This window comes from Nelumbo lutea, chromosome 1 (assembly GCF_056320005.1).
Source record: "Nelumbo lutea isolate HS-2025 chromosome 1, American lotus-T2T, whole genome shotgun sequence".
Classification (NCBI taxonomy): domain Eukaryota; kingdom Viridiplantae; phylum Streptophyta; class Magnoliopsida; order Proteales; family Nelumbonaceae; genus Nelumbo; species Nelumbo lutea.
This window is the reverse complement of record NC_142684.1, coordinates 169,120,229-169,145,850: the sequence shown is the minus strand read 5'-3', so window position 1 is coordinate 169,145,850 and position 25,622 is coordinate 169,120,229. Positions and strand designations below refer to the sequence as shown.

General features: G+C 39.8%; 1 protein-coding gene and 1 long non-coding RNA gene across 3 annotated transcripts; one reads left to right on the top strand and one right to left on the bottom strand.

Annotated features, from left to right (window-relative positions):
- Positions 1-534: 534 nt before the first annotated feature.
- LOC148879088 (uncharacterized) lies at positions 535-10,881 on the top strand. 2 transcript variants are annotated; one of them, XR_016104107.1, is made up of 3 exons: positions 535-806; positions 940-1,077; positions 10,115-10,881. It is a non-coding gene; the product is annotated as an uncharacterized LOC148879088 (long non-coding RNA). The 2 variants fall into 2 exon arrangements; XR_016104108.1 differs by lacking the exon at positions 10,115-10,881 and adding an exon at positions 1,171-2,042 and having other exon boundaries at positions 685-806.
- On the bottom strand, positions 6,253-25,492 carry LOC148879087 (calcium-transporting ATPase 12, plasma membrane-type-like). Its single transcript, XM_088960476.1, has 2 exons — positions 25,278-25,492; positions 6,253-10,410 (listed from the first exon to the last, which is right to left on the bottom strand). Exons 1-2 carry the CDS (start codon positions 25,342-25,344, stop codon positions 7,286-7,288), a joined length of 3,192 nt encoding a protein of 1,063 aa, XP_088816602.1. The 5' UTR covers positions 25,345-25,492; the 3' UTR covers positions 6,253-7,285.
- Between the last annotated feature and the right edge of the window lie 130 nt (positions 25,493-25,622).

Sequence of the window (25,622 nt, the reverse complement as noted above, 5' to 3'; positions counted from 1 at the left end):
TATGTTTAAGTAATTATTAATTAGTCCCTATCTTTTATGTTAGATGTTGATATATTTTATGTGTTTTGCTTGAACTTTGAAAAAAATTTGGTTATTTATGATAAAAACTAAAAACGTAAAAGCAATACAAATATAATATTGGTACAATATTTAATTCAGATTTATATAAATTTAAATATATATTGACAAAAAAATCAGTTTTGCATAAAAACTAATCGGTTTAAATATATATTTTGATTTTACATAAAAACTAAAAATAAATAAACTTAAATATAAATAGACATTTTAGTTTAAAATGTATATAAAACCGACTAAACCGACCCAAACTGACCCTTTATGTTGGACGGTTTCAGTTTAGTCAATAAGTAAACCGACTAGATCAGATCGGTTGAAGAAAATGACTTAAACCAACCCGACCCAACCCAACCCATGAACACCCCTACGGTACACCTACGGAGAGGGAAACATTGTGGCAAACTGCTCACAGTGATGTATCTGGCTCGTTTGTGCCTAGACCATTAAGTGTGATTAGTTGTTTAGATTTCTGGGTCGTTCTACTCCCGTTCTGTGTTGCCTTTTTTTTCTGGATTTATCAAAAACAAAATCACGTTTATCCATCCCAAACAGACCTTTGTTGGATTGCAATCCGATCCGATCCGTTTTAAGCCCTTGTCTTTACTCTTTAATTTTTATAGGTTTATTTTACTCATTTAAGTCCGGCATGGCTTAAAAAATTTAGAACGGCCATTCAAGATAAATTTTTAGAGTACTGGGGATTTTCATCAGGAATCGGCTGAGATGCTAAGGTGAGAAGATGTCTAAAATTTTCTTTTAGCTGGTTCCTACGATGCGCTTACTTGCTAAACATATAAGCATTTGCTGCATTTCTTGCTCTCTGCTAACTTTTCCTTGGAATCCTAAATCACGTTTCCATTGAAGGAAAACTGTTATTGTAAGTGGTGGTTTAATGGTGATCATCTCTCCCTGTACTGGACATGGACGTTGTAAAGCTCACCTTTGAGATTGTACGATCTTGTTCTCAATCGTTATCTTCCAACTGATCTACTTGATTAACAGGTGAGTTTGATTTTTATTCTCCTCCTACGGACTTTTTATTATAATAATAGTACGGCAATGTTTTGGATGATCATATTCACCGTTTTGGATCAGTTATATGGTCAACAAATAAAAAGGCTGCACACTTATGGGTATATAAAGGGGACGGTTATCACCGTTATGGCACTTCAAGTGTTTTCTGTCCCAGAAGGTGATCCGATTGATTCCTTTTGACCTTTAGAGCTATAGGGTCGTCTACGAACTATTCGTCGTATGTTCTCTGAGGATTTGGAAACTAGTGCTTTAAATGGAAAATTACCAGTTACATAGAAGCAATGCAGAGAAGGCTTTTGACGTTAGTGATCTAGTTGGACCATATATAGAAGGAAATAATCCATCAAAACAGATAAAAAAAAAAAAAGATATGGATATAGATAGATGGATGGGTCGATGGATCTAGTAGTAAAATGTTGCAGGTTCATTTTGTCATAATTTTTCACTTCATATTCTTCCCAATGCCCTCCTTGTCTATAATCATTATTGTTATGAACGCTCCTAGAGTTCAACCTGTGAGTGGGTTCAAGAAGAAATAATGTCCATGTAAGTGGATACATGGAGCTTCTTATGTGTGAATAGAAGCAAACTCATGGAGGTGTAGTCATAGATGGCATTTCGAGAACCCAAGGTAGTTTTGTATGTTCGATCAGTGACAACAATGATAAAATAACAATCACTCCCTGCGTGATGGTTCAAAGAACCAGTTAACATTCTTGAGTTGCAATTGATTTACTATGGGAACTAAAGGATGTTCAATTTTCATGAACTACCGCAACTGATATGCGGATTTAGAAGCTATATGTAGTCATTGATGTGGCATACCTATGGCACTTCATTCTTGTTTAACTCTTTGTTGATGTCTTATGGTTCTTTTTGAATGTTAATATTATACGTGCTTTCATGAAACCGACCTGGCCATGAGCTTTTGGGTCAAATGCATCTTGTCCATATTCATCCCACTCCTAGGCGTATTGTTGATGAGGAGTCCATGAGATTACTATAATATTTTTTTTTGAAGGTTTCAATCATGTTTCATTCATTCAAGAGATTGGTACAAAGAGATGCCAATCAGGCCAAATAAAGACCAGGGATACATTCTCAAGAAGAACAAAACAAATAGATGGAATTTAGGAGAACCAGAATAACTTCTGCAACAAACCACCATAACTGGCGAGCAAGGTGAGTTAACTTCACTAACAGAAGTGGATAAGAACATCTCCAAACCACCATAACTGGCAAGCAAACTGACAATAGGAATTACCAACCAAACCGAAAATTGACAGAGGAGGTTACATAGCCACAAGCCAAGAACTGTAATGTCCAACTACGCCAAAAAACTGCAAAAGACACATCATCTGTAATTGCCATCCAGTACACTGAAGAACTACCAAAGAAAGTTGGAGAACTGTAACGTCCAGCCACAAGCCGGAGAACGAAACATCCATACACAACGCCGGAAAACGCCGAAAAACTGTAACTGCCATCCGGAAAGTCGGATAACTGAGACTACCAACCAGGACATCGGAGCACATCACAGCCATCTAGGACGTAAGAGAAACTATCGTTTGAGCACTATCTCGGCCATCTAGCACTGTCTCGGTCAATTAGGACGTCAGAATGCTCACAGATAGAAAGCAAACAAAGAAAAGAAAAGAAGATGAGAGAAACAGAGAAAGAAAGGGATGATCCTCGAGAGATCTAGAGAGATCTCAAGAGAGAGAGAGAGAGAGAGAGGAAAACATAGAAGAGGGGAAACAGAGAGCTCGAGAGAAAGAAGGGGGAAAAACACAAAAAAAGGGAGAAATAGAGAGAGAAGTGTTTTGTGTTTTTCCCCTCTCTATGAGATTACTATAATTAGTAGACTGTGTGTACTTCCTTTTTAATTTTTTCTTAATGCTCACCTCGATCAATTTCAAGAACAAAAGAAGAATTCAGTATGACATCCCATTAAAGAAATCCAATATGGGTATAAAAAAGCTAAGAATATATTAGATTCACATTTGATATGATTCTGTTATAAAATTTTGAATAAGAAGTTTGCCATACTTTATATGTAATTGTGCATAGAAGATTACTGAATATGTAAACACTATATATATACCCAAAATGCCCTTATCTTTGAATTTGGTCCCTCTTTGATTCTAGGGCATTTGAGCTATTATTTATCACTTTATTCAATTTCCTCTCATTAAGTCTTATGTTTAAGATATTAATTCTCATTCTCTCATTAAATCCTATATTGAAGGTATATTTTTTTATCATCAATATGTTCTACTAATGACATCTTAATTCAATACTTTTAACAATACAAAACCTATGTTTTTTTAACCAACCTAGGAACAAAATTGCTCTTCCATCCATGTGGTGTGTATGGGCCAACCCATGATGTCATAGTTAAATAACAAAAAATTTTACATAGAAATAAATACAAAAATTACACAAAAAAATGCAGGAAATTTTGGGCAGCTGGTCAACAATTTAAAGTTGATGCAAGAGATCAAAATACATAATTTAAAGTTGACCAAAAAAATGAAATTGTTTTCTTGTTTGGCAGCAAGTCAACAATTCAATCTTTTTGGGTGAAATGTGTTAACAATTGATGTCATAATTAAATAATAAAAATTTAGAAAATATAACCACAAAAATATAAAAATAGATAAATTTATAGAATACACTTGGGCACATCTTTAATATTTTATATTGGTTATGTTAAATGAAAATAAATGTGATAAACAAGAATGATTTTTCTTGATGATGGAAATGAAATACGCAATTTAAAACTGACCCAAAAATGAATTTTATTTTTTGGTTTGGTGACAAGTCAACAATTCAACCTTTTAGATCAAATGTGTTAATGGTCGATGCCATAATTAAATAATAAAAATTATAAATTATAAAATTATAAAAATATACAAAAGTTTTGTCAAAAACATTTGGGTGCATCTCTAATATTATAGTTTTTTCATAAACAAACATCAGTGTAATAAATAAGAATTATTTTTATACACAGAAATATAAAAAAAAGGGTTGTAGAAAAATTTGGGAACATATTCTTACTATTATTATCATCACCATTATCATCTAAAAATGTCGTGTGCAAAGCACATACACATTTGTTAATACTATCAAAAGTATGAAATATGAATGAGTTTGTGGAATTTTTCTTCATGACTAAAATGTATCTATATTGAATTTGATTCTTCTAATTATGAGGGCAGAAAGTGTAAATTGAAGTATTACTTTTCACCGCATTCAATTCCTTTTCATTTATCCTTATATTTAAGTTATTAATTCCCATTCTCTTCCATTAAATTCTATGTTTAAAGTATTTTTTTCCTCACCAATAAATTTTACTAATTAGATTTATATTTAATACTTTTAACGATATAAAACCCATTTTTTTAACAGAACTAAAAATGAAATTGTTCTTCCATCCAAGTGGTGGGTAAGCAATTCAACAATTTGGCTCTAATGGGTCAACCAATGATGTCATAATTAAATAATAAAATTTTAAAATAAAAATAATTACAAAAACTAAAAAATTGGGCAGATCTCTAATATTTTATATTAATCATATTAAAGAAAAATAAGTGTGATGAAAAAGAATTGTTTTTATTGATGATGGAAATAGAATATGAAATTTCAACTATCCCAAAAACAAAATTGTTTTTTGTTTGGTTGCAGGTTAATGGTTCAACCTAGTCAAATGTGTCAACCCTTGATGCCATATTAGATAATAAAAGTTAAAAAATAAGAAAACAAAAAGATACAGAAAATTCCTACAAAACATTTTGTGCACATCTCTAATATTACAGATTCATCATTCTTAAAAAAAATAAGTAGGATAAATAAAAATTATTTTTACACACAGAAATATGAAAAAAATTGTAGAAAAATTTGAAGACATATTATTACCATCATTATTGTCATCTAAGTTGCTACGTGCAAAGCACATGTACATTTGCTAGTAAACTGGTAAGTTTCATATGGGCGCTCTCTGGCTTGGGTTTGGCCACAGTTAGGAGAAGCTGTGCAGTTCTCTCTGGATAGATAAAACTCAATTTCCATTTTGAACTATTTGAATATTGTAGTAACACCTGAGTGTGGTCTCCATTTTCTTTATCTTCCTTCTTTCTGATGTGAAACCTGCAAATAATAAAACCCTTGATCAACTATTGGATGGAAAACAACTAATTTGCTGCATTTGTTTTATCAAAAGGGACAACTTCTAAATTTTCCATCCAATAGTTGATCAAGGAATTAATCATTTGCAAGTTTTATATCAGATCTGGATGATTAATTACATCACTTGCTTTTGGGAAAAGAATACCTTTGATTGAAAAGGAAGAATTGGAAATGAAGATAAAGAAAGCAAAAACCCCCACACACACTGGGATAATGAAAAAATACAGAAAGAAAGCTCAATATCCAAGTACCTCTTTCCTTTGGTGTGGAAATTGATTGACTTAATATTCCCTTTCCATATTGGGTTTCCAAAGGTGAAAGAAAACATATATTTTAGTTGAGTGACGTGGTGGTGTTCATCTCAGAGCTGGCTGATCCCAGGCATGATATAGAGCTAAGCTGAAAAATCCAGTTAAATCAGCTTTTGAGCCATTCATGATCCATCTATCGATCATTTTACCAATGACCAGAGGTGAATTTAGCTTGTAAATCTCATACTCCAGAGAATGTTCATTATCATCATTTTTTTTTTTTGATCAATAACACTTTCATTAAATCATCAGTAGAAAATTTATAGGAGGAAGACAAACACACTTATCTTCCAAGAGCCACAAAGAGCCTCATAAAAGGAAAAAAAGAAGAAAAAGAGAAAAGAAGAAAAAAATACACTAAAGATGTTCATTATCATCATCATACATCATCATCATCTTTTTCTAAGCCTTATCTCAACTATATGTGGTCGGCTACATGAACTCTGTTCCACCATTCTGTTCTCTTTAATGCACCTGACTGTAAAGAATGTTAGGGTCTGCAAATTCATATCCACATGGCAAGCAATCATGATTTTTAAGGAGCAAGAAAACAAATCCAAGTAACTTAGAACCCAAATTCTTTAATCCAAGTAAATTAGAACCTAAAAACATTAATTATGATGCTTTTAGGAAATCCAAAATGTGGATAAACTGAATAAGCCTTTTCTTATGCAAGAATAAGGAATAGAAATTAGAAAAAGTTGAAAGAGCGTAGCTCCCCACCCAAATAGTAAAGTTGTGAGTTGTGACTAAACACAACATCATACCTGATGTCATATGAACAATATATAGGTAAATAGTCCCTATTTTCGGATTTTCATGTGCAAACTTCCAGTAACTTTTCTTTCAGGTCCAAAGTCCTAACCATTTTGATTGAAACCATTTGCTTCTGATGAACGAATGCCAATGGGAATCAGGTTCTCATTTCAAACTTCCAAAACCATTTTACTGAGTAGGGTTTTTGTCTGACTTTCTGGATCACCAAACTCCATCTGTCTTTCTGAATGATTGCCAAAGGAAATTGGTTTTATTCGAGCCTGCAAAACCATTTTATGTAGCAGGTTTTTTGTCTTTGACTCTCTGGATCTCTAGACACTATCTACCTTTCCAAGGCACACCTTATTACAGTTAGACAAATTGTCCTTTTTGCGCTCTCCCTACTGTAAAAGGTAGTCTAATGATCCCTTTGGTGAACTGTAAGTAACTTTTCATGTGCAAACTGTAAGTAACTTTTCTTTCAGGTCCAAAGTCCTAACCATTTTGATTGAAACCATTTGCTTCTGATGAACGAATGCCAATGGGAATCAGGTTCTCATTTCAAACTTCCAAAACCATTTTACTGAGTAGGGTTTTTGTCTGACTTTCTGGATCACCAAACTCCATCTGTCTTTCTGAATGATTGCCAAAAGAAATTGGTTTTATTCGAGCCTGCAAAACCATTTTATGTAGCAGGTTTTTTGTCTTTGACTCTCTGGATCTCCAAACACCATCTACCTTTCCAAGGCACACCTTATTACAGTTAGACAAATTGTCCTTTTTGCGCTCTCCCTACTGTAAAAGGTAGTCTAATGATCCCTTTGGTGAAAGTTTTCAAATCCAATACTCTTATCCTGAGGATGAGTTTGCTAATTGTAGATTCACTTCATCGCAACCATGAAAAGAAGAAAAATTACCCACTATAGCAATTTGGAAATCTGCAACTTGAGAATGCTAAAAAATGGTTTATCTGGAACTGGTATGTGTTTGAAAATCCAACCAATTGGCCAAGACATAGAGGCTATTCCAATACATACACCCCATTGCCCCCAATCTAGCCTTTCAGTATCTGCAAACTTTTTTAAAATTTCCACCATTATCACCTGAAAAATGAGAGTTATTCCAATAATCCCCATAAACAACCAATTCTTGTATATACCTTCAAAGACGTTTTTCTTCTCAAGCTTCCTAGCATTGAACTCGTTAAAGATTTGACAAAGCACGAAAGTATTGAAAATTAGGGTGTCCTTAACCTTCTCATTTACCTTAAAGATATATGTGCCTTTGAACTGTAATATCAAAAGTATAATTATCTGGTATAGAGATTGAGCCATGAGATTCCTCCACATGACATTGGTTATAAGTGGCTCAGTCCGACCTACTGGTGGCTTCTCCATGAGCTCCTTGGTAGGTCGCTCAGTTGCTAGAGCCAGAGCGCCCAGTGTGTCCATAATTAAGTTCACCCACAACAACTGAACTGCAGTTAGTGGGACTTCGCCAGCAGAGACTGCTGCAACAAAGTTAATAACAAGAGCAGCAACATTCACTGTAAGTTGGAATTGGATGAATTTTTGAATGTTGTTATAAACACATCTCCCCCACCTTACCACTGTAACCACAGAAGCAAAGTTATCATCTAAGATGACAATATCAGAACTTTCTTTAGCTACTTCAGTGCCTTGGATCCCCATTGCAAGCCCAATATCAGCTTCCTTTAAAGCGGGTGCATCGTTTGTTCCATCACCTGTTACAGCTACCACGTGACCTTTTTGTTTCAAGCACTGTACCATTAGAAGCTTGTCAAAGGGAGAAGACCTTGCCATTACCCGGATTTTATCAACTTTTGACATTCTCTCCTCCTCTGTGTAGTTTCGAAATTCCACACCTTCGACAATTTCTCCAATATTCATATCTTGATTTGTCTTAAGAATCCCACATTCAATGGCTATTGCTCTTGCAGTGAAAATATTGTCTCCTGTGATCATTTTGATGCTTACTCCTGCATCTTCACAAGCTTTCACGGCTGTTTTGACCCCTGGTCTACATGGGTCCTTTATACCTACAAGTCCTAACAACGTTAGACCATCTTCTTGACACTGTTGTTGGGCATTCTTGTTTTCACTGTATCTGCACTCTTCATCTATGATTTTCTTGTGGGCAAAAGCAATGCATCGGAGGCTGTTGGCTGCCATATCTTGAATTATTTGACTGATTTTCATCCTACAGTCATCATCCATGGGCTTCATGGTTTCTGTACTCTCATGGTAACTTGAACATATTGCTAGTATCATCTCAGCAGCCCCCTTCCAATGCACATGGGTCGTCTTCTCATCCTTCTTCTTCATTGAAATGCCACTTCTTTTCTTCTCTGAGTTGAACGATTCAACATGGAGAATGGTACAATTTTTTTTCAATTCTTCCATATCCATGCTCAGTTCCGAGACAGCCCATGAAAGAATGGCTTTCTCAGTTGGACTACCAGAGAACTCAGGTATTGCTCCTGAAGTAGGTCGATACACATTACCAGTCGTGTTCAGACCAACTCCTTGGTGAAGCAATTCAATAACACTCGTAGCAATTGTGGATAACGCATCATTTCCCATCTTTTCTAGGCCAAGCCAAAATTCAGTCACTTTCATTTGGTTCATGGTCAATGTGCCTGTTTTATCAGTGCAGATAGTAGTGGCCGAGCCCATTGTTTCACAGGCAGAGAGTTTTCGAACCATCGCTTGATCAACCATCATTTGTTTCATGGAATAAGCAAGAGTCAGCGTGACAGCCAATGGTAAGCCTTCTGGAATAGCGACAACCACAATGGTAACAGAATCAGCAACAATGCGCAGGATTGCATTAAAAATTTTATCGACATTTGTGTTGTTGCTATCGAACTCTTTATTTCCATTCTCGTCTTCTGTATTTCCTGTGAAGTAACGTACCAGCAACACTACAAGTACAAGGAAAGCCACTGTTAAACCAATTTTGCCAATAGAAGAAGTTAGTTTGTCCAGGCGAGCTTGTAATGGTGTCCGTTCACTGGAATCACGGTTTATTGAGCTCATCAACTTGCCCCATTCTGTTTGCATCCCAACAGAAGTTACAAGCATTCGACCGTGCCCATCTATCACCTTGGCACCCGATAACAGGAAAGGATTTTCACTGGCATCAACATCCACATGGTCACTCTCCCCTGTCATGCTTGACTCATCCACCTGTAAGGAATAGCCATCCAAGAACAAGCCATCTGCAGGAATTTGATCGCCTATCTTCAAGCATACAACATCTCCTACCACGATATTGAAGATGGAAATCTTTTGCCGATGACTGTCTCTGATGACCTCAACCTGAATGTCGTTGCTGATGCTTGATAGCTTCTCGAACTGTCTAGATTGTCTGAAGTTACTCCCTGCAGAAACGATCACCACCAGAAATATTGCAATAGAGATACTCCCACCGTCATACCATCCATCTTTTGGGCCGTTTTCCTTGATGCCAAACCCGAGAGATAGTATAGCACAAACCAAGAGGATGAGAATGGTATTATCTTTGAAAGCTTCCAACACAAAATATACGAAACCTTTGGGTGGTGGCTTTTGGTAGGTGTTAGACCCAAAAGCATCACGTCGACGGATAACATCTTCATTTCCACGAATCCCACACTCTAAATCGATTTGCAGGGTTGCTGCAGCTCCCTGCACTCCTCCAAGCTCCCTCAAATCGTCCAGGTTCTTATCCTTTACAATTTGATTCAGCTTTTGTAGGTCAATGGGCTGTATTGCTCTCTGGTGAATTTCGTCAGCATCAGGTATATCGAGGATGTAAGAGTCAGTGTGTTGAAACATTGAAGGGAGTTGCTTGTTGTTCACAGATATAATTTCAATTTCCTTGGCAAGGTGAGGAGGGATCAGTGCCTTGGAAGCAAAGATATACAGGAAAGCAAGGCGCCATCTCCTGCGGGATTTGCTTAGTTCGGCGTGCACGTGAATGTTGAAACGGAACCAACTAGAAGCATTATCTCTTTGTCCAGGTTGAGGTTTATTAGACGTACCTGGTGAGCAATGGAAACTAGATTAACAATTAAGAGAAGCAAGTTACCGACCGTCTGACTAGTGAATTCTTTCTTTCTTTCTTAACCTGGAGAACCGAATGAATAAATAATTCATATGTGAGATGTGAGATGTGCGGTGTGCGGTGTTAGATCAAAGTTAGGTAGAGGATTGGAACGTCTTTTGTTGGCAGAAAATCCCAAACTCGAGAGAAAAACCTATGCTGTCGAAAAAATATGATACTGAAAGGGCTTTGACCTATCACCCCCTCACCCGAATTTCATAAATAACCATTTGATTGGTTACCATTTTTATGACAATCTTCAATTTATATTAGGAAAAAATCTATGCTGTTAGAAAAACATGATGTGGGAGGGGCTTTGATCTAACCCTGCAATGTTGAATTTGATAAATAATCACTTAATTTCTTACCACTTTTATGATACTGGATGATTGATTGTACGCTTTTATTCTATCATGTCTTTCTGATTTCACAATCAAACCCTTGTATCATCGGGTGAAGTTTTTGTTAGGGATGAGTATATAATTCTAGAAATTGATTAATATTTGGATCTTAATCTTATATTATCCATTGGATTCATATTGAATGTAAATCAAATTCCGATACTGAATAACCCATTTTAGAAATAGTTATAATATAAATTTTAATTACATATGAGCATGTACATTTAAAATTAGATCGTTGCAGAATATATTGGAGTGATCCATATCCAATCCAATTATGCTTTACCTCTTTTAATGGAAAAAAAGAAAAAAAAAAGAAATATCCAATCTAATTATAATCGGGTTCAGTGTGGGTTTGATTCAACTTGACTTCAACCCAAATAACTGACTCAATCCAATTTGTCCCATTTATAGTACACTTAATAAAACATATCTATATATATATATATATATATATTATCTATAAAAGAGAGTGAATTATCCTTTTTTCTGGAATTTTTATTGGATGTTTTCTATCCTTTCTATCTAAGCACACAGTGGGCATAAAGAGGGCATATATGTCATTTACTCTCACTTCAAAAACTGTCCACTCAACTGTTCAGAAACTACCCACTTATAAGCTATAATTGTTCAAAAACTGTCCATAAATATAAATAGTTTTGTGTTAGAGATACTGTCATGTGCAAATGCACATACACGTTTATTAGTATACACAAATATTTCAAAACTTAAATAATATTGATGAAGGAAGATTTGGCCCGACCTCTCTATTATGTGACACGTGGCAGAAACAACAGCTCGGCAAAAGGGGCCAAGCCTAGACGGGAACAAGGGGACACACTTCGCCGAACTGACCCACCTTGTAACAGCTCGGGATACACTTCGCCGAACTGACCCACCTTGTAACAGCTCGTGATACACTTCGCCGAACTGACCCACCTTGTAACAGTTCGGGATACACCTCGCCGAACTGACTTGCCCTATAGATACCTCCGAGCTCAAGACCGCCTCGCTCAGTATTTCGCATCACCTTCTGGGCACCAAAACCAAACAAGTCGTACCATGCCTGACACTAGGGAAGTCCGTGCCTGAGGGCGCCACGCCTGATTGACTTGGGATCTGACGTTTGGCAGTAGCACTCTAAACGGCCACCTGCCACCGCCATTGACACCGCCATCTCCAGTTAGACGGTTACGCAGTGACGGTTCTGTCTCAGCAGAAAGGATGACGGCCGAATTGACAAGCACAAGGGTAATCATACCCGATCTGACAAGGGCCTCGGGACGAGTACACGAAGTGACTATAAGAGCCCCCTGCCCCGACAACAGAGGTATGCAAACTTTGCGCTATCTGGTATTACCTTGTTTTTGAAGGATTCTAACTTGAGCTTCGGAGCCTCTACACCGGGTTCCCCCCGGAGCTTTCCCATCTCCTCCGTTTCAGGTTCCCTGCTACCCCGTTCGGAAGCAAGGCAGCGGACAGCTAAGACCAGCCGAATCGTGCTCCATCAAATATGTTTTAGCACGGCTTCATCTTAATCTGAACCTGATCCAAAACACACTTAAAGCCGGTCCAACTATAATCTCATAGGGTGAATTAGTGCAGGCTTACCACCTAACTATATTTAGTATTTACACAGCCTTAATTCATTTGCAGCCCTAGTTTTTCCTTTCGCACTCCACTCCCTTTGATCAATTAGACATCTGAATTGTGGGATGCCTTTAATGTCGGGTCGTTGTATTTTCAAGTCTGGATACAAGTGGCAGGTCATGGAGCATCAGGTCAGTTTACAGTTCTTATGGCCCCCCAATCAAGGCCTTTGCCTCTAGTAATGATTTTGGTAGCAAGTTATTGATCTCATTGTCTCTTTCTGATTAGGGCATTGAAAGGCTCGTTATCTAGAATGAACCTGGAATCACCCAGATCCACATTCCCGGGGCAGTAGGGGGAACAGATTTTTAAAAAAGGATTACATTTTCGTTTTTATGAAATGCCGATTATATTCTGATTGGATCCAATCGAGCATCCATATTTGATCTACTTATGGATTCAGGTCGAAACATAAAGAAAAGGGAAAATTCTAGATCGGTACTTTGTACTTTAGGGGTGGTCTTGGTTAAGTTCTAACTTCGTTTAGTGATGATATGTGTGACTTAAAATTTTTAAAATATTAAAATTATCTTTAAAAAACATTGTCTTTTACCTCAAAATTGAACTAGAATAAAAACTGTATCAAATTGAACTCAAGGTAGTTGTATACCACTGATCCATATATTTTCTATTTCCATATCAACCAGCAAGAAGAACCTATTATTTCTTTGTGTGTTCTACAATGTTAGTTCAATTGTCATTTGATTCCCAACTACTTTAACCCAAAAGATAATTCCCAATACTCCAGGCCGGTCAGACAGGTGCCCGGGTGGGTCACCAACTTCGTAAGTTTGTTGGCTGGGTGTTTTTCTAATTATCATGAGGTACCACGTGTCACAATTTTACCAGAGGGCCAAATCTGCCCTCATCAATAGCCCCACACTCCCGAGCTGATAGTAACTCAGCGAAAGGAGTAGATTTCTTTTAGCCCGTAAGTCGATGAGATAGTAAGTGCTGATTCAATTACTAGTATGGCCCATAGGATTTGGGAGCGACTCGTAGTCTATTCTCTTTTTTTTTTTTTGACTTTGCCCGTGTCGGAGAGGCGATCGGGTCTTGAGCAGTAATGTGGCCCGTAGGCTTTTGGGAGCGACTCATAGTCTATTCTCTTTTTTTTTGACTTTTGCCCGTGCCGGAGAGGCGACCGAGTCTTAAGTAGTGAGGTGGCCCGTAGGCTTGGCCTGCATCAGCTTCGTAATGTCGGTCACCTACTCCTACAAGAAGCTACTAGGGGCTCGACCTTCGGGGGCAACACCACTAACTTTAGGTTGCCAGCTCACACGGGAGCCTTGGAAGGCTCGACCAGTAAGGGCGCCTATGTAGTCAGTTGGCCGCCAATTTCCGCGGAAGCTACGAAGAGTTCATCTTTGTAGGGGGGACCTTGCGGAGAGGACTGATGTGGCATTATCTGAATTGAAAGTAAGGTTGGTAGATCTACTTAGTCCGTTAGCTCCCTACATTGTCTCAAAGTTCATAAAAAATGTAAAATATAAAACGATAGCTTCAATTTCTAAAAAGTGAGGACTTAGTTTTGGCAAGATGAGAACTTAGTTTTGGTAGGATGAGAACTTAGCTTTTTGTAGCGGGTTCCCACAGACGGCGCCAATTGATGTAACCGTTTTTGGCCACGTACCAATGTTGTGATGTAAAATTTTTTGGCAAAGTACCTCGTTATTCGACCTGGTGGTGGCGTACCTTAGTGACGAGCTACTTGGTGGCGAACTGCCTGGTGGCGAACTGCCTGGGGGCGAACTCTCTGGTGGCGAACTGCTTTGGTGGCGAACTGCCTGGTGGCGAACTCCCTGGTGGCGAACTGCCTTGGTTGCAAACGGCCTGGGGACGAACTCCCTTGTGGCGAACTGCCTGGTGGCGAACTGCCTGGGGGCGAACTGCCTTGGTGGTGAACTCCTTGGGGGCGAAATGCCTGGTAGCGAACTCCCTGGTGGTGAATTGCCTAGGGGCGAACTGCCTTGGTGGCGAACTGCCTGGGGGCGAAAAGCTTGGGGGCGAACTCCCTAGTGGCGAACTGCTTTGGTGGCGAACTGCCTGGTGGCGAACTCCCCGGGGGCGAACTGCCTTGTGGCAAACTCCCTGGTGGCGAACTGCCTTGGTGGCGAACTGCCTTGTGGCGAACTGCCTTGTGGCGAACTCCCTGGTGGCGAACTGCCTGGGGGCGAACTGCCTTGTTGGCGAACTCCCTGGGGGCGAACTGCCTGGTGGCGAACTCCCTGGTGGCGAACTGCCTGGGGGCGAACTGACTTGGTGGCGAACTGCCTGGGGGCGAACTGCCTTGTGGCGAACTCCCTGGGGGCGAACTCCCTACTAGGCGGCCGATGCCTTGGAGAACTCCATCTTTTCCTTTGTAGGCTGCGGGAGATGAGGGACCTGCGAGAACTTCATCTTTTCCTCCTCTTTGTAGGTGGCGGGAGCTGAGAGACCTACGAGAACTCCATCTTTTCCTCCTCTTTGTAGGTGACGGGAGCTAAGGGACCTGCGAGAACTCCATCTTTTCCTCTTTGTAGGTGGCGGGAGCTAAGGGACCTCCGAGAACTCCATCTTTTCCTCTTCCTTGTAGGTGGCGGGAGTTGAGGGACCTCCGAGAACTCCATCTCTTCCTCCTCCTTGTAGGTGGGGGGAGCTGAGGGACTTCCGAGAACTGCATCTTTTCCTCCTTTTCGTAGGCGGCAGGAGCTGCAGGACCTGCGAGAACTGAATCAGAGGTCCCGGAGGTACTTTCCCGGTGGGGGCTCTCCGATGCTTAAGTTAGCAGTCTTATTGTAGAGAGCTTTGAAGATAATATGAGAGAGCTAGAGAGCAGGGTTACTTCCCTTTTTTTCCATCCCCTTCCCCTTTGGGGGGTGAGGTCTTTATATACCCGAGTATTCGCGGGTTAGGTGGGTGAAAAGCCTCCAAACGGTAAGACTCGTTGCATCCGGTCAGAACCGGGGTACGGTGGTGAACTCCTCAAGGTCGTCAGTCTGGCGCTTGTGTCAGGCGGCCAGGTCGGCGCCTGGGCCGGGTCGTCAGAGGGGTGCCTGCATCAATCGACGGGTCAGTGTTTAGGCCAGGTCGTCAGGTCGGCGCCTGTGTCAGTCGGCGGGACAGTGCTTAGATCAGGTCGTCAAGCTGGCGCCTGTGTCAGTCAGCGGGTCAGTGTCTAGATCAGGTCGTCAAGCTGGCGCCTTGGCCGGATCATGCGCTAGGCTGGTCCAGGTCGGCCAGGTCACGCAGGCCGTGCACAGTTCGCGCAGGCCGTGCGCAGTTCGCGCAGGCCGCGCGCAGTTCGCGTAGGCAGCGCGCAGGCGCGCGTCAGGTCGTGCACAGGTCGCGCCAGTCCGGCCAGACAGGTGCCCGGGTGGGTCACCAACTTCGTAAGTTTGTTGGCTGGGTGTTTTCCTAGTTGTCACGAGGTGCCACGTGTCACAATTTTACTGGAGTGCCAAATCTGCCTTCATCAATAGCCCCCCACTCCCGAGCTGATAGTAACTCAGCGAAGGGAGTCGATTTCTTTTAGCCTGTAAGTCGATGAGCTAGTAAGTGCTGATCCAATTACTAGTATGGCCCATAGGCTTTGGGCGCGACTCGTAGTCTATTCTCTTTTTTTTTTTTTTGACTTTGCCCGTGCCGCAGAGGCGACCAGGTCTTGAGCAGTAATGTGGCCCGTAGGCTTTTGGGAGCGACTCATAGTCTATTCTCTTTTTTTTTTACTTTTGCCCGTGCCGGAGAGGCGACCGAGTCTTAAGTAGTGAGGTGGCCCGTAGGCTTGGCCTGCATAAGCTTCGTAATGCCGGTCATCTACTCCTACAAGAAGCTACTAGGGGCTCGACCTTCGGGGGCAACACCACTAACTTTAGGTTGCCAGTAAGGGCGCCTATGTAGTCAGTTGGCCGCCAACTTCCGCGGAAGCCACGAAGAGCTCATCTTTGTAGGGGGGACTTTGCGGAGAGGACTGAAGTGGCATTATCTGAATTGAAAGTAAGGTTGGTACAGCTACTTAGTCCGTTAGCTCCCTACATAGTCTCAAAGTTCATAAAAAATGTAAACTATAAAGCGATAGCTTCAATTTCTAAAAAGTGAGGACTTAGTTTTGGCAAGATGAGAACTTAGCTTTGGTAGGATGAGAACTTAGCTTTTTGTAGCGGGTTCCCACAGACGGCGCCAATTGATGTAACCGTTTTCGGCCACGTACCAATGTTGTGATGTAAAATTTTTTGGCAAAGTACCTCGTTATTCGACCCGGTGGTAGCGTACCTTAGTGACGAGCTACTTGGTGGCGAACTGCCTGGTGGCTAACTGCCTTGGTGGCGAACTGCCTGGGGGCGAACTCCCTGGTGGCGAACTGCTTTGGTGGCGAACTGCCTGGTGGCGAACTCCTTGGTGGCGAACTGCCTGGGGGCGAACTGCCTTGGTTGCGAACGGCCTGGGGACGAACTGCCTGGTGGCGAACAGCCTGGTGGCGAACTGCCTGGTGGCGAACTGCCCGGGGGCGAACTGCCTTGGTGGCGAACTCCCTGGGGGCGAACTGCCTGGTAGCGAACTCCCTGGTGGTGAACTGCCTAGGGGCGAACTGCCTTGGTGGCGAACTGCCTGGGGGCGAACTGCTTGGGGGCGAACTCCCTGGTGGCGAACTGCTTTGGTGGCGAACTGCCTGGTGGCGAACTGCCTGGGGGCGAACTGCCTTGGTGGCGAACTGCCTTGTGGCGAACTCCCTCGTGGCGAACTGCTTGGGGGCGAACTGCCTTGGTGGCGAACTCCCTGGGGGCGAACTGCCTAGTGGCGAACTCCCTGGTCGCGAACTGCCTGGGGGCTAACTGCCTTGGTGGCGAATTGCCTGGGGGCGAATTGCCTTGTGGCGAACTCCGTGGGGGCGAACTCCCTACTAGGCGGTCGATGCCTTGGAGAACTCCATCTTTTCCTTTGTAGGCTGCAGGAGATGAGGGACCTGCGAGAACTTCATTTTTTCCTCCTCTTTGTAGGTGGCGGGAGCTGAGAGACCTGCGAGAACTCCATATTTTCCTCCTCTTTGTAGGTGGCGGGAGCTAAGGGACCTGCGAGAACTCCATCTTTTCCTCCTCTTTGTAGGTGGCGGGAGCTAAGGGACCTCCGAGAACTCCATCTTTTCCTCCTCCTTGTAGGTGGCGGGAGTTGAGGGACCTCCAAGAACTCCATCTCTTCCTCCTCCTTGTAGGTGGGGGGAGCTGAGGGACTTCCGAGAACTGCATCTTTTCCTCCTCTTCGTAGGCGGCGGGAGCTGAAGGACCTGCGAGAACTGAATCAGATGTCCCGGGGGTACTTTCCCGGTGGGGGCTCTCCGATGCTTAAGTTAGCACTCTTATTGTAGAGAGCTTTGAAGATAATATGAGAGAGCTAAAGAGTAGGGTTACTTCCCTTTCTTTTCCATCCCCTTCCCCTTTGGGGGGTGAGGTCTTTATATACCGGAGTCTTCGCGGGTTAGGTGGGTGAAAAGCCTCCAAACGGTAAGACTCGTCGCATCCGGTCAGAACCGGGGTACGGTGGTGAACTCCTCAAGGTCGTCAGGCTGGCGCTTGTCAAAGTGGTGCCTGCGTCAGTCGGCGGGTCAGTGTTTAGGCCAAGTCGTCAGGTCGGCGCCTGTGTCAGTCGGCGGGACAGTGCCTAGATCAGGTCGTCAAGCTGGCTCCTGTGTCAGTCAGCGGGTCAGTGTCTAGATCAGGTCGTCAAGCTGGCGCCTTGGCCGGATCATGCGCTAGGCTGGTCCAGGTCGGCCAGGTCGCGCAGGCCGTGCACAGTTCGCGCACCGTGCAGTTCGTGCGCGCCGCGCATAGGTCGCGCAGGCGCGCGTCAGGTCGTGCGCAGGTCGCGCCAGGCCGGCCAGACAGGTGCCCGGGTGGGTCACCAACTTCGTAAGTTTGTTGGCTAGGTGTTTTCCTAGTTGTCACGAGGTGCCACGTGTCACAATTTTACTGGAGGGCCAAATCTGCCCTCATCAGTAATATTTATAAATGTAATATCATAAAAATTAAGCAAAATGTATTATATATATAATATATAAATATTGTGCTCTAGGCCGGCCCTGAAGACAAAAACCTGGGCTTTCCCCGGAAATGTGCAAGCTTCGGCTGAACTATGAATGAACACCCCTAACTTATTTGAAGCAATCATCTCTTCAAGGAGAGAAGGCTCCTTTCCACGATGGTGGTACTCTTATCAAGTTGGTTTGACAACTGAGTCCTACCCAAAACCTTACTAAGGTTGGTACAAATGGGTTTATCACTAAACCCAATCCATTGGTGACTCTATTAGGGGTGGTTTCGAGCTCAGCCAAGCTGTATATCTAATTATTCGAGTTCGGATATGAAGCTTGAATTTGATTTGAGATAAAGACTTGAGTTTGAATTCGACTAAACTCAAAAATTCAGAAGTTTGAATTTATCTAAAAACTATGTGTATGTGCGTAAAAGCTTGGTCTTGACTCAATTAGCAAATGAGCCTATATATTAGACTTATATTCAAATCGAAATTCAATTTAAATCAAAGCTAAATTGAGATTTTCATGAATTGAACTCAAATAACTTATAAAAGCTCGACTTATATCCATCTCTAATCCCTACTTATCACTTAAGGTTGTCAATTAAATTTGGATGCTGCTCGATCCGGACTCAAACCAAAACTAATTTGTTCGGATGGTTTGAACAAATCGCATTGGATTGGTCCGCATTAATCAAAGTAACAATTTAATAGCATCTTTTATCACTGTAAAGTAATGGGATAAAAGAAAAGTATTCTGATGAGAGAGATAACAATGAGCGAGTTACAAACTTTTGAGTGTCTGTGTATCTAATTTGGATTTATTCTAACAATCTGAATCCGATGGATTGATTGGATTGGATTGGATTGGATTATTACCACTTGGATAATTGCGCATCTTAGATTGGATTGGACCACTATTGGATTTAGATTAAAGTTGCACCAATCCGATCCATTTACAGGCTTACTAAAATATAGCTGTGTTTGATTGCAGTGCAAATTTATTTGCATTAGTATAAATGCATGGGAGTACAAATATAAAAAATGTATTTTTATTTAATTTTGTTTTAGATTTTACTTTATTCTGTTTCATGTCTTAATTTATTTTATTTGTACTGTAATCAAACAAAATAAACTAAAATTTGAAATAAAAATAGATCAGAATTCACACTCAAATCATTTGCACTGTCATCATTTTACATCAATACAATTTTTTTTGCATTGCAATAGCCTTAATTCCGAACCCCTTCCATATTTTGTATCCGTTTTTTTATATCATTTAACATTCTTTTGTTTCCATGTAATGGTTTGAACGATACCACATCTGGTAGACACACTCAGTGTACACACTGAATAAGCATATGATTGACACCTGTCCCAATAGATTTGTCTGGGCTGCTAGTTATTTAAAAAAAAAAACTCCGAATCCAGTAAACAGTAAGCAGTCAGTAATTCTGCTAAGCCCTGTTTCATAAATATCCTCAGTCCACCCATAAAATGACTTTAAAAAGTAGATTTTTAGGATAGATATCAGAATATTTATTGAATATTTATTTTATATATATATATATATATATATATATATATATATTATAAGATGGTTCATGTGAGAGGGCCTCTCTTTGTTCCAAACCTCTCATGCTGCTATCTCCTTAATTCTCTCTCCCTCTCTCTTTCCACCACTCCTAATAAGTCAATACCCTCTCACTCACTTTGCATTCCACTTATTCTCATTTGCTCATATATAAGCATCATGCTATACATAAAAAACGTGAAATCAACAGTCATAATATGAAACAAGGCCGAAATCAACGTATAGGATTGATTTTGAAATTTAGAAGCTAACATAAATTGAAAGTAAATCTTGGATTATTTATGAATTTTAGAAGCTAACGTAGATGGAAATTGAGTAATCATCATCATCACGGTTTGACTCAGGTTGAACCTCTCCCTTTTCTGTACCAATGCCTAATCTGATTCTCTAAACCTTGGTTCAGGCTATACACACATGGGTCAAGGGTGTGGCCCAAGCTGGGCCCAAGGTTTTTGTACAAACAATCGGCCTGTACAATTTCACTATTGCTCCTTGTGAACACAAAAATGCTCCTTTAAGCTATGTTTGGTTTGAAGGAAAAGGTAGGGAAAGGAAAGAAAAGGTAAGGAAGTATTAACAAATCTTGTATAGGTTTTGATACTTTTTCCTTCCTTTTCTTACTTTTTGCTTCAAACCAAACATAGTCTTAGTGGCCGATTTTAAAGTCACCCTGGAAAGTTTAGAGAGTGTTTGACAGCATAGTTGGTTTTATTTTTGAAAATAAAAAGAACTGCATATCAGTAAAAATAAAGCCAACCATTATGTTGAACACAAATCTGAATTTGTTCTTTACAGAATGTGCCTCACACCAATCTCACAGCGCTTTCAGTCATGAATTGAGAATATCTCTCATACTTAATGTTTTCATTCATGGAATACATGGATGTGATGTACTGTAAGGTTGGTGTGAAGTATGCCCTGAGGAGCAAATACGATTTCGTTAAACACCCCCTTAATGTTCAATTAAACATGGGTCATGTGATCTTTTATCCATAGTAAAAAAAGTTCACTTTTGTTATGATAATGTCATAGTATAGGATTGAAGTCGAGAAGCCTTAGATGTATTTTAATGGCGTCATTAAGAAATCACTTCATCTAAGTCAAGGTGAGACTAACAATATATGTAAGGCTTTGATTGCACCGTGCTACAACGTTGTTGTTGCAAAAAGTGGTTTGTGTTATAAGGAGCATTCCTCTTTTTGTAAAAGCAGTCAAATATTTTTCAATTGGTGCGTATCATTACTCTGTTATATTAGAAAACAAGGAAATGCCCCTTTCAAATTAAGGTTTTTAAAAACTGCACAAGAGAAGGAAGACGGAACCGTTTTGGGGATTGGTTCTCCGGTTGAATGGTCCAACTGTCTGGTTTGAATAGATGAATCATTTTAACTTAAAAAATAAAATAAAATCGGGCAAGAACTATTGTTTGGATTGATGGTTTGACCACCTGGATCAACAGATCATTGACCAAATTAACAGTTTTGGTAAAAAACGGTTTTAGGATGAAACAGAAGCAGTTATTTGACCGTTTCTCAGATCAACTGGTCTGGCCGTCCGGTTCGATCCAATGTTCAAAATCATGCTTTCAACAGCAGGTATCAAAGCCACGCCATCCTCATCCACATTCTTATGAAAAGTTCAAGATTTTTCCAAACATTCACATTTTGTGGCTCTTTCAGTTGATCCACTCTGGAAAATAGCATACCCTCTTTAAAATGATGCAAACGTTTAGCCAACCTGTATCCTACAATTTGTAGTAATTAAACTCAGCACTCTCTTCAAGCTTAACCTGTGTTATCTTACTCAATCCTTACAAGGACATCTTTCTCTTTTCATTTTCAGACATGTGACTATTTATTTTTAAATTAAATTGAATTATTAATTAAGGTGCAATTTGATAATACTAAACTCTGATTGCTCTCTTTTTTCAAAAAAAACTGTGATTGCTCAAAAGCACAAAAAAAGTTTTAAGGAAAGTTAAAAAATTAAAAATTTGTTTTTCTGCTTTCTTTGATGACTAAATACAAAGAATTAATAAAATGATTGAATAATTAATAAAATAATTAACTAAGTAATATTAAAATTATTTAAATTTAATACTAAATAATTATAAATCACTAATTAAATTTAAATATTTTAATATTAAATAATTAACTTTAGCACATTATATGTAAATGGAACATGGGAGGCATTTTTCAATTTGTGTAGGATTAAAAATTAAAAAATAGAGACCCCTAAGAAGCATATTTAGGTGGCATTTGATTGCAATTTTCAAATGGAACATGGGAGGCATTTTCCAATCTTTTGGAAATGACGCGTGCTACCCCTCTCTCTCTCTCTCTCTCGTCTTCCCGCCACCACCACTGCAACTTGCAACGACAACAATTCTCTCTCTCTCTCTCTCTCTCTCTCTCTCTCTCTCTCTCTCTCATTCCTCTCCCTCCTCACCCCCATCTCACCTCCATCTCGAGCCAGACTCCCTGCTCACCCCCTCTCCCTTTCACTCAAATATCTCTGGAGTAGTTTTAGAACTTATGGTTTTCTACTTTACTAGAGTGGCGAAGGTCGGTTTTGCTGCCTCTAAATGACTGGAGAGACTAAACTTGCCTTCACACTCTCTTCTTTTTAAACTTCAGCCTTCTTTGCCGGTGTGCTGCTAATTAGAAGTAGTCATACAGAGGTGTAGGAGATGATGATGTAGGGTCGGTCGAAAGTTGGTGGCTACGCGAGCCAAATTCTAAGCATTTTCATTTCTAATCGCCCGCTCTGATTCTCTCTCTCCCCCTGTCTCCCCGCCACCGCCGCTGCAACTTGTAGTGGCGACGGTTGAGTATTAATAATAATAATTTTTACTAAGTAATAATTGTTAATTATCTTAATATTTTTTATTAAACATTAATTATTTTTTTATTAGTGATTAATTATTTATATTAATTTTTATTGTATTATTTATAATTATTAATTATTTTTAGTAATTATTATCAATTATTATTTATTTTATTATTTTTATTCGTTTTATTTCAATATTATTAGTAAATAAATAATTATTTATTTATTCATTATTAATTTTATTGATTATTTTAATTTTTATTACATTTTAATATTTTTATTAGTGAATAATTATTTTTATTAATTTTTTGTATAATTTCGACATTATTTTGAATTTTGATAAGTTATTTTATATGAAATAGTGCTAACTACATTCACAACTACAAAATAGCCTATTCCATGGGTAAAATAGTAAAACAAAGCAATTTCAGATGTTGTAGAATTGATCCAAAACAAACAGCATTATCTATTCAGATTCTCTAAAAAGTAGAAAAGCATTTATGCCTCTTTTCAAATTCCAGACATTTTTAATATCTTTTTAACTTTTCAGACTTCAGATTTCAGATTTATCAAACGTCACCTTAGTGCTACAAACGACCACTAAGACACCCTCTAAATATTTTTAATGTAAGGCACTATTTGTTTTTACTTACATAGGAAAAATATGTTTACATGTGTCTTGGGCAAGTATTTCTTAGGTAAAATTTACCCAGGTAAGCAAGTTTTCATCATTCTTGCACACTACCGATTACCTAGGTAAAGAGAGGTGAGAGCAAGGTTTTTAAAACCAAATCAGACAATGAACCGGCCAGGGTCCGATTCCCAGTTGAACGGTCTGACTGTTCAAATTGAATGGACGGCCTGTTCTGACAAAAAAATAAATAAATAAAATAAAAACCAACCAAACCGTTGAATGATTCACAGTTTGATTGCTCGGATCAATGGTTTAATGGCCAAATCAACGGTTTTGGGGAAAATAACAGTTCTGGGGTAAAATGAAACCGATCACCTCAATTTTCTGGTCCGACCATCCGGTCCAATCCGGTTTTAAAAACCATGGGTGAGAGAGAGCGCCTAATGGCTTCAACAAGTGGGCAGGTAAGTTGTTTACCTACCTCACAGGTATCCGGGTAACTTATATTCTCAGGTATCCTGTATTACTGTGAGACCCATTATAGGGGCAAATGAATGCAGATATTGTGGTCAACTTACCCATTGATTGACTTACCCCAGCTAAATACCTGCAAAAGAATGAAACCTAAATGCTAATATCAAATTTGCTGTACCTGTAAACATTGACTGAAACCTGGACCCAAATTAGTTATGTCAAAACCCAAATTTATTAACCCAAACCTAACCAGATTTCTATTCAACCCCATACACGCATAAGTTCATTTGCTAGCTCATATAAACGAGCATTAATGCATATATAAAGAAGCGTCTAAGTGTGGCAAAACTCCTGTAATTGCAGGGTTTTCTTCGTAAAAGAGTGCCTCCGACAAATTAAAGATCAGCAGATGATGGGATATTTTAATTTCCAAGGATAAATAGACTGCAGTCTCCCTCAAAAATCTGAAATTACAATCCCCTCTTAATCTACTAGTAACCCCCTATAAACTGCATCTTACCTATGAATTTAACATTCATCCATAGTCAAAATTCATTCCACCTGTACGGTGGAGCTAAGATTTCTAAGATGGACCAAATAGTAAAAACCCCTAATTTCTAAGGACAGGAGTTATTTTTCCATCGTTGAAATTTAAATGTTTAGCATGATACTTGGTGACATATTTTGAGCTAATTGTTGGCCCAGCTAACCTTCATATATATGGCATCCATTTAATGGTGGTTCCAAACTTCTAAAGAATGATAATTGGCGAATCATGAGAACCAGGATTTGTTTACGCGTGGTGTTCGTCAGCTAATCAAGTAAGGAGCAACCCTACACGATTTAATCAATTTATGCCATGTGGCAGGACGACGTGGCTGATCTAAACAATCCATCCGATCTTAACTTCACCATTAGAAGTAGGGTCACTACCCATATCGAATGGATGGATCTAAAGTTGTAAACCCATCCATTCGATGCAGACCCTGTTTAAGTGCAACTTCTCTATTTTACAATTTGCTCACCTCACCTACAGCTACAAGTAATTGTTTTAAGCGCTTGGTATAGTTTGAACTTTGAAGAAAGTTTGCAACCAAAACATGAAACAACAATATAAAGAACAAATCGGATTCTTATAAAATAAGAAGGTTTTATCTCAATGAAAAACACACTTATGGGACGGAAAAAAACATAAGGAGGCTTAAGAATGGACATACCTGGAGAGGAGGGAAGGATCGGAAAAGCAGACAGCTCAAGTGGTGGAAGGTTCTTGTTGCCGTCCATGATTCAGAAATCTCCTCTTTCTTCGAAATGTAGGATGAACGAAAACCAACAGTTTGCGTTTCAACCAATTGTTTTCATCACATAAGAGTGGTTTCAAGTTTCAACTGGTGATCAGACAGAAGCTTCCTCGAAAGTTCATAGTGGCTTCTTTTTCATAGGAGACAACGACCTGTAGGGGTCAGTGACGATTCATGGTAGCCTTATCACCCACCACCGAAAGAGATGCTTCCACGAAAGTAATCTGGAGACCTTTTTTTGTAATTTCTTGAAAGCCAATC